Source organism: Cnephaeus nilssonii (assembly GCF_951640355.1).
Source record: "Cnephaeus nilssonii genome assembly, chromosome: 23".
Lineage (NCBI taxonomy): Eukaryota > Metazoa > Chordata > Mammalia > Chiroptera > Vespertilionidae > Cnephaeus > Cnephaeus nilssonii.
In genome coordinates, this window is record NC_137094.1 from 18357754 (window position 1) to 18370960 (window position 13207).

General features: G+C 48.7%; 1 protein-coding gene across 4 annotated transcripts in view; it reads right to left on the minus strand.

Annotated features, from left to right (window-relative positions):
• The window catches only part of DENND1B (DENN domain containing 1B), a 107454-nt gene that overhangs the window by 78480 nt on the left and 15767 nt on the right, over nt 1-13207 (minus strand). For all 4 annotated transcript variants that reach the window (XM_079763520.1, XM_079763521.1, XM_079763518.1 and 1 more), the window contains exon 3: nt 8392-8435. In XM_079763520.1, coding sequence (XP_079619646.1) covers nt 8392-8435 — 44 coding nt within the window. The remainder of the gene's footprint in view (nt 1-8391; nt 8436-13207) is intronic.

The window sequence follows — 13207 nt, forward strand, 5'->3', positions numbered from 1 at the left end:
TTATGTAGGATATACACTGCATGGCCAGATTATGCGTTCAGAGGTCATCATCATCTGGCCACTCTGTGTATATCATCTATACAGACCAGACAGCCATCAGGGTCTTGACGCTGAACGTAGGCCAAATGTCTCTTTCCTCCTTCCCCCTTCAATGAGAGGAATCGCTGCGGGACCGTGAATGCTGACACAATAAACGGTTGAGGTGGTTAACTCTGATCAACTTACTAGTAATGCTATCAACATTTAAAAAGGAATTTTTATGGTTGGAAGATGCAAATAATGGCCATGAAGCCAACACATTGTGCTATTTTAAAAAAACACACACAAAAAAACTGTGCTGTTGACATGTAAGTTTCAAGAATTTAGCTTGCACGGGTGTATCAGTCCTACCCGATAAGACCCTGCAGTCTACAAATAATCCTTCCCAAATTCTTCGTCCCCCAAAAAAATAAAGACTAGGAAATACTTCCAAACTTATTTTATGAGGCCAGCGTGACGGACCTAAATACCAAAACCAGACAAAGGCAACACACACACAAAAAGAAGATTACAGGCCAGTACCCCCGATAAACATAGATGCCAAAATCCTCAACAATATATTAGCCAACTGAATTCAACAATACACGAAAAGGATCCTCCAACATGACCGAGTGGGATTTGTTCCAGGGAGGCAAGGATGCTTCGACACCCACAAATCGACTGTTACCCTTTACTGTGACAGAACTCAGAACAGTGGTAGTCTGGGGCTGTCGGGGCGGGGTAGGGGGCACAGGAAGGAACCAGGAATCAGCAAGAGAGAACCTTCTGGAATGATAGAAAACAGTCTGTGTCTTTAAAGGAATGTGGGTTACACAGATGGAGGCATCCGTCAAAACGTCATTTCACTGTGCACTTGGGATCGGCACGGCACCATATAAAGGTTATCGGTCAAATATCTACACTAATAAAAGAGTAAGATGAAAATGGACTGTACCTTCGCGACGCCCACCAGCCAATCAGGAGTAAGTATGCAAATTAACCCAACAAAGATGGCGGGTTAATTTGCATACATAGGCACCGAGCGGCCGGGGGCGGGATGATTGCATCATCGCCATTGACGCAGGCGTTCTGCACCGCCCCAGCTGCTCCGGGCCTCTGGGCAGCGTGGGAAGGCGGAAAGGCGGCTCCGGCCGGAGCGAAGGCGGTGTCAGCAGCCAGGGGAAGGAAGGCCCATTCTTGCACGAATCTTCGTGCATCGGGCCTCTAGTAAGTTAATAAATAAGTATCTCCATTTGGATAATAACTTAAGGTCACCCTACCTAAGAGAAATAGGGAGGCTTTGAAGGGTTTACAGAAGGGGGAGGGCGTGACTGCACTTAAATTTTAGACAGATCCGTCTGGTCTCCTGTGTAGCACGGATGCTCACAGGGTAAGACTCGGAGCTGGGAAGTCAGAGGCCACGAGGCTCCTGCAATCATCCAGGGGACGGGCGGCCTGGAGTCAGGCAGCGACAGCTGCTCCAGGAATGCCGAGGAGGGCACAAGACGAAGATAAATGTGGGCGTCAACGCGGAGACATCCAGGAGGTGGTGGCTCTCAACATCTGGTGCTCCAGGCACAGGCTCTGGCCTCGGGGAAGACAAAGACAGGACGTGGCACCGAGTCAGAGGCACGGAGCAGCCAGAGAGACGACGGTTCCACCCTCCGCTTTCACGGAAGATCAATACGGGGCTTCCTAGTTTTTGTTTGTTTGTTTTGTTTGTTTTAGGGTCTCCTAAACTACACAAGCTTTGCCTTTTATAAAAAAACTGTCCACGCCCATGACTTTGAATAGGTCAAAGGACAATTAAATCTGAAGTCCTGAGTGTGTGTGTTTTTTTTTTAAGGTGTGTGTCTTGAAATTCTAACTAGAACTACGGGGAGCTATTGTCTTACAGAACATCCCTGCACCTGCCGGACGGAACATCGAGTTCAACCCTCCCTGCTGACGTCCTCCCGGGCCCCTCTGGCTGAGATTCTAAACAAAGGTGCCGGGGTTGGCCTCGGTTCTTGTGACTCCGAACTCTTTTTCTCTGAGAAACTGGGCCGCGAACACTGGTTCTTTTCACACAGAGAAAGCCACCAAACAGGTCTCGCCGAATAGCGACGGGCGTGTGTCACTCCTGGCCTCGTCCGCTTTGGCCTGCGTGACCTTAAAGAGAAAACACCATTTCTGGTGTCTAGGCAGCGAGTCGATAAACTTTCTTGGGGAAGAGCGGATGCTCCCCTTGAATAGATCATCTCGTACCTCCTGCTTATTCTTTCTGTTCTTTTATTGGGATACTGGAGGCCCGGTGCACGAAATTCATGCACGGGGGTGGGGGGTCTCAGCCTGGCCTGCACCCTCTCGCAATCCAGGATCCCTCGGGGGATGTCCAAACCAGCAGTCAGACATCCCTCTCACAATCCGGGACTGCTGGCTCCTAACCGCTCGCCTGCCTGCCGGCCTGATCGCCCCTAACCACTCTGCCTGCCTGCCTGATCGCCCCTAACCACTCTGCCTGCCTGCCTGATTGCCCCTAACTGCTCGCCTGCCTGATCGCCCCTAACTGCTCGCCTGCCTGATCGCCCCTAACCACTCTGCCTGCCTGCCTGATTGCCCCTAACTGCTTGCCTGCCTGATAGCACCTAACCACTCTGCATGCCTGCCTGATCACCCCTAACTGCTTGCCTGCCTGATAGCACCTAACCACTCTGCATGCCTGCCTGATCGCCCCTAACTGCTCGCCTGCCTGATCTCCCCTAACCGCCTCTGCCTCAGCCCCCGCTGCCGCGGCTTCATCCGGAATGACATCTGGAAGGTCGTTCGGCTGTCCGGTCTAATTAGCATATTACCCTTTTATTATTATAGATATGGAAAACAAGGAGTCGTTTAAAAAAAAAAACCAGGGGTGACTTAGGGGTAACAGCAGACTAAGTGGAATCCTGTGAAGAGTCAACCTTTGTTCAGCTCGAAAGTAAAACGGTCGTAGCTCTTCCTTTCGCGAAACATTTTCCTGACGGTATGACGGGCCTTCAGGTCTCTCGCTTCTTGCTGTGGAGTCCTCTCAGCCTGCGGTGATTTCTAATTCCTACTACATTTTAGAAAAGTATCTTTTTATGGATTTGAGAGAGAGGGGGAAGGGAGAGGGCGAGAGAGAAACATCGATGTGAGGGCACTGAGCCACGCCCGCTGGGCGGTCAGGCTAACGCTTTCCCACGCGCTTTCCAAACCTCAGAATCAGGCAGCTGCGCACAAGCGCATCCGAAAGGAGTCCGATCCTCATGTCCACACCTGTGTCTGCCATCGCGAGCACGCCCGCGAGAGACCACACCGCTGCCTTTTCTGGGCCAACAGGCTAAGGGTAAAGACATAGGTTGCCCGGCCTGCGTGGCTCAGTGGTTGAGTGTCGACCTAGGAACCAGGAGGTCAGGGTTCGATTCCCGGTCAAGAGCACAAGCCCGGGTTGCAGGCTCGATCCCCAGTAGGGGCGGGTGTGGGAGGCAGCCGATCAGTGATTCTCACTCATCATGGGTGTTTCTCTCTCTCTCCCCCCTTCTCCCTTCCTCTCTGAAATCAATAAAAAAAAAATACATCTTTTTTTTTTTAAAAAAAAGATGTACGTTACCAATTAGTAGGTTTACCCAGAGAAGCTGCCATCTTATCGCTTGTCTGGAAAAACACACACGAATAAACACGTCGCTAGGTATTTGAATAACAAGGTCATAAAAACCACTCGGGGTTCGCAGATCATCACGGTCCCCACCTGCATCCAGGAACGTCCTTAACAGATCACCCGCACGAAGTTAATTTTTCGAAACAACGCCTGTTTTAAAGGTTAAACACGCACCCCATCGCGTGTGCTGCCTGCCAGGGTCCTCTGGCGTCCCCTCCCCAACACGATCGCGTCGTTAAGATTTAACAGGCCTCACGTAGGCGCAGCCTATTAAAATGCACATATCTTATCCCCCTGGAAAAAAATGAAAACGGATCGAATAAATAATACTGCTAATCTGGCCCCCTTGCGCTCTCCCTTCTCACATACACACACACACACACACACACACACACACACACACACACACACACGCCCGGCCTTTCTGCGAGCCACAGCAGCTGGCCTGAACGATTTCAAACGATCCCTTCTGCATCATATTCCATCATCTTTTCAGGGGTGCGCCTGGCTTCCCTCTGAGCCCCGTCCTTTCACCGGGGTCCCCTTTGAGATCCGTCCATATTTCCATAATCCACGCCGCTGTTGCCTCCGGGCCTCCCCAGGGCGGCCGGGCCCCCCACCTCCGGAACGGGGGGGGGAGCGGGGGGGTTGACAAGGGCCAGTAAAGCCCGGTGACAATCGCAACACAACAAAGGAACGGGGCGGGGAGGAGGCTAGCTGGGACCATATGTTGGCCAAGTTCAACGTTTTCAGCTCGCAGGGGGTGTGTTTTTAAACTTCCAAACGTGGAGAGGGCAGCGCCTGCCTGCCCAGGCCTCCTCCCCGATGGCACGGCAGGCGTAGCTTTGAAGGGTCAGCAAACAGCGAGGCGGTATCGCTGTAACCGAGCTCATCCGTGAACAATGTTCATGGGAAAAACGGAGGAAAAGGTCAGGAAGGTGGCATTGTACGGGTCGTTGGCTCATCCTGGTAACCCACAACCCTCTCTCCACTTACACCTATTCCTAAAAAATAGTAATAATAATAATAAGTAAAATGATGTTGAAGGAACCTATTTCATAGGACCACCTGCTGACTCTATGCCAGTTTTTAAGGACTTCAATTGTTTCACGGCGTGACATCTGACAATGTTATTCTTGTCTCTACCCATTGTTTCGTACTGAACTGACTTTCACTTCTTTTTTTAAAAATATATTTTTATTGATTTTTTACAGAGAGGAAGGGAGAGGGAGAGAGAGTTAGAAACATTGATGAGAGAGAAACATCCATCAGCTGCCTCCTGCACACCTCCTACTGGGGATGTGCCTGCAACCAAGGTACATGCCCTTGACCGGAATCGAACCTGGGACCCTTCAGTCCGCAGGCTGATGCTCTATCCACTGAGCCACACCGGTCAGGGCGACTTTCATTTCTCCTGACTTGGGGAAAACTGCTTCTGATTCATCGGCCTCTGTTATGTCACCTTGAAAAACAATTTTATTTTTTCTATTTTTTTTTCTCTCAAAGACTCAGAACTCTCTAGGACCCAACTGCAGATTAACTTGCCGAATATTTACCGCTCAAGAGAAAGGAAATTTTCGTGAAACCGAATTTATCTCTTTAAGCCGACAGCATCTATTACCATTGGATTTCGATAGGCGACTGGGGGATGTCAGACCTTTTGGGAATTACGGCAGCATTTGCGTAGTTATTATCATTTCACTGCCATAAAAATAAATAAAGACCTCGCTTCCAAGGGCTTATTCAAATAAAACCTGTTCACCCCGCCCTGACCGGTCTGGCTCAGCAGATAGAGCGTCGGTCTGCGGACTGAAAGGTCCCAGGTTCGATTCCGGCCAAGGGCATGTACCTTGGTTGCGGGCACATCCCCAGTAGGGGGTGTGCAGGAGGCAGCTGGTGGATGTTTCTCTCTCATCGGTGTTTCTAACTCTCTCTCCCTGTCCCTTTCTCTGTAAAAAAATCAATAAAATATATTTTAAAAAAACACAAAACCTGTTCACCCCTCCGGCAGAAAAATAAGATCAATATTTCAGGGCCTTTCACATGTTATGATCTACAATGGATGCGGAAATATTCTTTTCAATGGGAGTTTGAAACGCTCCACAGCTCTGTTTTCCCGTGAAATGTCTAAAATGCGGCAAAATTTCTAAAAGACCCTGCTGTTTTTCCCAAATTAGTTTCCTGGTCTGCAATAAGATGGTTACCATTTGAAAGTAGTCACTTGAAGGCAGCAGGCAGGTAAAATCCGAACGCAACTACATTTTGCCCTGAGCTTCATAACACGGCATGGACAAGAGAAACCAATCTTGCCTCTACAACGACAGGTGGATAGAGAGAAGAATCCTATTTAATAAAGACGGAATATGCAAATTGACCGTAACGCCGCGACAAAGATGGCGGCGCCCACAGCCAATAAGGAGGGGATATGCAAATTGACGCGACAAAGCGTGAGGCGGAAGGCGGCTCCGGCCGGAACGAAGGCGGTTCCGGGGAAGGAAGGCCTAGTCTTGCACGAATCTTCGTGCATCAGGCCTCTAGTATAATTACAACGATAATCACCGATTTAATCGCAAGCACTTTCCCACGTGCCTGCACTTATGTTTTATTCTAACTCTTCCTTTGCAGACACGAGAACGTACAAAACAGATAACATGCGGCGTACGAAAACCTGGATAAGAAAGCGTGGCTATTGTAGGGTTACGAAGCTAGATCCCTGATACCACATTTGAATAGGAAACGAAGTAGGAAGTCATGAGATGGTTATAATTCTCGTACTACCATCTCTCTTCACAAAATTTTATTTCATTAAAAATTAAAACGCAGTGTGTCTTAGAAATATGGTTTATACAGACTGTCTATGCGCACAGGGGTAGTGAAGTGAAAATGTACCACCACACCTCACAAACTGGCTCAACACATTGAGTTCTTTTCATTTAGAAAAGCAACAGTTAGTATAGGATGCAACTCAATTATTAATTTTTCTGCGTATGAGATCAACTTGGAGTTAAAAATGACAAAACCAAGTCCAAACAAGCAAAAGAAAAACAAAACACTTTTTAAAAAAAACCACATATCCACAATTGTTTAAATATTTTTGAAAGTATTAAGATTTAATCCCTTATTTTCAAATACTTTAGATCTTTATGAAAGAAGAACTTAGCAAAAACCATTCCCCAAGGCCCTTGGCCAGATTCCCATATAACGTTCGGGCTTCTTTTATTTTTTATTTATTTATTTATTTTTTTTTGGTTTTAGAGAGGAAGGGAGAGGGAGAGATAGAAAACATCCATGATGAGAGAGAATCACGGATCGACTGCCTCCTGCACGCCCCCCACTGGGGATCCAGCCCGCAACCCAGGCATGTGTCCTGGACCGGGAATCGAACCATGACCTCCTGGTTCAGAGGTTGACACTCAACCACTGAGCCACACCGGCAAGGCAAGTTTGGGCTTCTTTTTTTTTTTCTTTTTTTTGATTCTAGAGAAGAAGAGGGAGAGAGAGATAGAAACATCCATGATGAGAGAGAATCATTGATTGGCTGCCTCCTGTACTCCCTCTACTGGGGACCGAGCCTGCAACCCGGGCATGTGCCCTTGGCCGGAATCGAACCTGGGACCCTTCAGTCCGCAGGCCGATGCTCTACCCACTGAGCCGAACCAGCCAGGGCAGTTTGGGCTTCTTTAAAGTCAAAGGCATGAGCCACAGCGGTATCTAAAGCCTCTTTCAGCTCCAACCACCGCCCCCCACACCACGAAGGTCTCCAAGAGCCGCTGTGAACGGGGATCCGGGGCCATGCAGGTTCGTCACCACTGACTGGCTGGCTGCTTTTGTCTCTCACTAAGTACGTGAGGGCTGACCGCACCCACTTGGAGCACAAAGCAGCCGTTCAGCCACGACTGACAAAGTCCCCTCGCCAGTGGGGAGGTCACAGAGAGGGTCAGCAGAAAGGACACGGTCCCCCTCACAGGAAACCCGAGTTAGGAGTGTTCAGATCCCCCAGACCAGTGGTCGGCAAACTGCGGCTCTCTGGCCCCTGGAGTGTGGCTCTTCCACAAAGCACCACGGCCTGGGCGAGTCTATGTTGAAGAAGTGGCGTCAGAAGACGTTTAAGTTTAAAAAATGTGGCTCTCCAAAGAAATTCCAATCGTTGTGCTGTTGATAGTTGGCTCTGTGGATTGATGGGTTTGCCGACCACTGCGCTAGAATTCTCGGGGTGGCTTACAAGATGGAACGCACACACACTCACCCCACAAAGACCCGGACAGGAGGTCAGTCCAAGAGAGAACTGAGAAGACAAAGAGAAGAACCGGCCGGCGTGGCTCAGGGGCTGAGCGTCAACCTGGGAACCAGGAGGTCTCGGTTCGATTCCCGGTCAGGGCACAGGCCCGGGTTGTGGGCTCGATCCCCAATGGGAGGCGTGTAGGAGGCGGCCGATCCATGATCCTCTCTCATCGCGGATGCTTCTCTCTCTCTCCCTCTCCCTTCCTCTCTGACATCCATAAAAATATATTTTAACAAAGAGAGAACACTATTTCCAAATGGCAACATGAGTCAGGAAGGCTCTCCTGTTTCTAACTCTCTCTCCCTCTCCCTTCCTCTCTGTAAAAAAATCAATAATATATATATTTTTTGTATATATTTTTTATGTATATATATATATATATATATATATATATATATATATATATATATATATTTTTAAAGGATGGGATTCTAACCTGGTCTCCGAAGTCCTCTGGGAATTTCCACAAAACCACGGGATCTGTAAAGAATGGATACATGGCATTAGACAGAGGCAAACACACACACACACACACACACACACACACACACACACACACACACACACAACACTGTCACAGCCACCGTCATTAAAACCCTCCGAACACGGTCCGAGCGCCTTTCTGAAGAAGCCCGGCCTCGCCCTGGATGGCAGCGCTGCGGTGTTTCCCCCTGACCGTCCCACCGCCGCGGCGCAGGAGAGAAAGCGCTGGCTGACCCCGTCGGGGTTTGAGGCTTCCGTCCGGCACGCGTGACGGAAGGAGAATTTAAGCAGAAATGTGGCTCCAGGTGTGAGGTGCTGATCTGCAGCTCATCCACAGGGGAGGGAGGGTACTGTTTCCTGACCAATCCATGGCTGCTCAATGTGACACCTAGCCCCATGTGAGCGCCGTTTGTTGAGTAGACAACCCACCGCCTGCATCTGAAGACTGTGGGGCTGAGGAGTAAGGCGAGACAAATAAACGGAGCGTTTGGAATGAGGGCACGAGGCAGCTCAAGTTCTCCTCTTGCATGAATGAATAACCACACACATAACACACATAACTTTTTTTTTTTTTGGTAAATAATGGCCTAAACCCTTACAGACTTGCCCTGAATGATACTTAGGAATTTGTATGGGAAGAAACCTGGAAAAAGATATTAATTGCTCATAGATTCAAATCAACAACTCTCTCATTCTAGATCTAAAATAATTCTTTTTTAAAAAATATATATATTTTTTTTACAGAGAGGAAGGGAGAGGGACAGAGAGTCAGAAACATCGATGAGAGAGAAACATTGATCAGCCACCTTCTGTACCTGTCCCACTGGGGATGTGCCCGCAACCAAGGTACATGCCCTTGACCGGAATCGAACCTGGGACCCTTCAGTCCACAGGCCGACGCTCTATCCACTGAGCCACACCGGTTAGGGCTAAAATAATTCTTATTTGCCCGGCCGGCGTGGCTCAGTGATTGAGGGTCGACCTATGAACCAGGAGGTCACAGTTTGACCGGTCAGGGCACATGCCCGGGTTGTGGGCTCGATCCCCAGTGTGGGGCGTGGAGGAGGCAGCCGATCCATGATTCTCTCTTATCGTCAATGTTTCTATCTCTCTCTCCCTCTCTGAAATCAACAAAAATATATGAAAAATAAATAGCCCTAACCAGTTTGGCTCAGTGGATAGAGCGTCGGCCTGTGGACTGAAAGGTCCCAGGTTCGATTCCAGTCAAGGGCATGTACCTTGGTTGTGGGCACATCCCCAGTGGGGGGTGTGCAGGAGGCAGCTGATCGATGTTTCTCTCTCATTGATGTTTCTAACTCTCTCTCCCTCTCCCTTCCTCTCTGTAAAAAATCAATAAAATATATTTTAAAAATAAATAAGTAAATAAAATAATTCTTTGAGTTTGACTTATAGATACAAAAACCTTAAGGAAGTGAAGTTAGTATTTTAAGGTGTGTTACTTTATTTTTTAATTTTTTTAAAGTTTCTTTATTGATTAAGGTATTACATATGTGTCCTTATTCCCCCATTATAAGGTGTGTTACTTTATTTCCAGCTGCAAAATGGGAGAGGCGGGCTTCTCCTGGCTACTTTACATCATGTGCATATTTAGGACAAAAAAAGCAGGCCATGTGGGAAACCCTGTCCGTCTGTTTCACCTCTCACAACGGACCACAAGCCAGGGGTGCAAAAGCATCTCCTAGAAGGATCCCACCGAGACTCTCTTCCCCGGGAAGAGTCATTCAGAGAACCAAACCACTCCGGCCGTCCAATTATTTGGGGCCTTCGGACCCTCGAGCCATAAAAGCTACGTGACCGAGAACTCCGGCCTGTCTGAACGCCTCCTCCCGGAAGGACCTCGCGTTCATTAGCTTCCCGCCCCAAAACGACGCGAGCCCCTTTTTGCTCAGAGGTAAGTGAGTCCCAGCTCGGGCAATGACCCCGGAACTCCAAAGAACGTGAAACTCTGACGCAGGTCCGAGTCGCAGGTTAATGTACCTCCCCTGGCTTCTCCCGGGCCCTTGCAGCAAGACCTATTATCATAAAGTGGAAAGACCTTCATCAATCACCCGATCGAGTCACTCCCAGCCGATAGCTGCGAGCCCAAACTTACCCAAACGGGGCTAATGGGTGAGAATTGAATTGAAAACACCTTGACAGGGAAAGCAATTTCTTTTCTTCGCACTCCTCGGGAGCTGCGGGCGACCGCGGTAATCGAACCGTCAACCGCGAGGGGCCAGATGTCCCAGGAGCCGTGCGCGAGAGCTCGCTTTTGGTGTTGTTGCTTTTTTTTTTTTTTTTTTTTTTATTTCAAATTAGCAACCAAAAAAGGAAAGCCGCGAGGAACCACAGATGTTCAATCCTGATTAATCTCTGACAACAAACTTACAACGGAGGGTCAATGTGTTGACGTTTTTCAGATACCCATCATTAAAAGCCAACACAAAAGTTTTTACAAGCACACGGGGGGGGGGGGGGGGGGGGCGGAGGAGGGATTGGGGGGAGTGAAGGGGTCGCTTATAGAAAGACTAGAGGCCCGTTGCACGAAGAGATTCGTGCAATAGGCCTTCCTTCCCTCGGCTTCCAGCACCGGTTTTCCTCCGGCACCCGGGACCCAGGCCTTCACTCCGGCCAGAGTCTGCCATCTTCGTCTTCGCTGCGGCCGGAGTGCTGCTCCTGTAGATCCCTTCGCCCCCCGCCCTCCCTCTCACAGCAGGCGTCCTGCCCAGCCCGGCCACTCCACACCTGGAGCAGTGGGGCGGCCGCCATCTTTGTCCTTCTCATTTGCATATTCCCTCCTGATTGGCTGGTGGGTGTGGCGGAGTGATGGTCAATTTGCATGCTTCTCTTTTATTAGTGTAGATGGTCTTTTTGGTCAACTGAGCTGTTCATCATGTCCTAAAGCAGTAGCTTTTCTTAGGATTCCTTTTAGAAGGAGAACAGACAACAGGCGATGCTTTAAATGAGCTCTCGGAGCCCTAGCTGGTGTGGCTCAGTGGACAGAGTTCGGATTGTGGACTGAAGGGTCCCTGGTTCGATTCCAGTCAAGGGCACATGCCCAGGTTGTGGGCTGCATCCCCAGTAGGGGGTGTGCAGGAGGCAGCCTATCCATGATTCTTTCTCATCCTGGATGTTTCTCTCTCTCTCTCTCCCTCTCCCTTCCTCTCTGACATCAACAAAAATATATTTTTAAAAAATTAGTTCTCAGATTAGCATTGGAGATTGTTCGTTGTGTAAATTCTTTCGGCAAGTATATGACGAAATAAAAAGGACTGTGTTTATATTCACAGTACCCATGACACGTAAGCTTTAAATGGGGAAAAAAAAAACATTTACAAATTAAAATTGTGACTTTCGTCGAGCATTCCCTTTTAATGCTTCAATTTGTTAAGCATTGGGGTTGGCAAGAGTAGGTGTTCGGTTTTTCATACGGAAAATAATACAAGAATCACTACATTGCCCTAACCAGTGTGGCTCAGTGGATGGAACGTGGGCCTGCGGACTGAAGGGTCCCAGGTTCGATTCCGGTCAAGGGCATGTACCTTGCTTGCGGGCACATCCCCAGTAGGGAGTGTGCAGGAGGCAGCTGATCAATGTTTCTCTCTCACCGATGTTTCTAACTCTCTATCCCTCTCCCTTCCTCTCTGTAAAAAAGTCAATAAAATATATTTAATAATAAAAAAAAAGAACCACTACATAATCATACAAGAATACACCGTGTTTCTCATACTCAGGACTGTAAACCGATTTGTGCCCAGCCCTGTAGTTAAGTATGAAACACTTGGAAACTAGTATTCTTGGTTTTTTGGGGAGGGTTTTTTGTTGTTGTTTTATAATGTCTTTTTAAAAAATATATTTTTATTGATTTCAGAGAGGAAGGAAAGGGAAAGACAGAAACATCAATGATGACAGAGAATCATTGATTGGCTGCCTCCTGCACACCTCCCCCTCCCCCCGCACCCCCAAAGATGGAGCCTGCAACCTGGGCATGTGCCCTTGACCGGAATAGAACCTGGGACCCTTCAGTCTGCAGGCCTATGCTCTATCCACGGAGCCAAACTGGCTAGGGCAAAAGCGAGTGTTTCTGTACACACGTCTTAGCTTCCTATTTCTTCTGGAGCATGTCTAAACGTGGACACAGTGAACGCAGCCAACGCGTAATCTTGATGAAACCGTGTGGCCCCTGATGGTCAATGATTATTCTGCAGGGACTCCTCACCCAAACCACACATTTCACAGCAAAAACGACGGCTCTGAGACACAGCTGCGTCCTCAGGAGCAGCAGGAGGGAAATAAAAAGAGAGAACACACCGTTTTTCTAAAGAGTGAAACTGACCTCACCCGTGGACTGTCATGATTAAACAGAAAGGACCGCTTCCATTGATATGAAAGGACGAGTGGCCCGGTGCACGAAATCCGTGCACATTAAAAGGGAATTAATTAGAGGAACCATTTTAATATGGCTATTTGCCCTTTCTCTGTAACAGAAGTGTCAGAGATGAAAGGAAATCAGTAACATGTTTATGAAAATCTCCCTCCTGCCGCAGGACCCAGAGTCAAGTCCCCACCCACCCATGCGTGCCTCAAAATCACATGAGACCCAGACCCGGCCGGCCCCACCCCTCTCAAGCCCCGCCCAGGGGGAGGAGGGGGACCCAGCCTCAGGTCCCCCATCAAGCCCCACCAGGCGGGGGATGAAGCCTCCTGCTGATGGCGCGTAACAACCATTTGCATATTAGCCTTTTATTATTAAGATAACAGTGACCAAG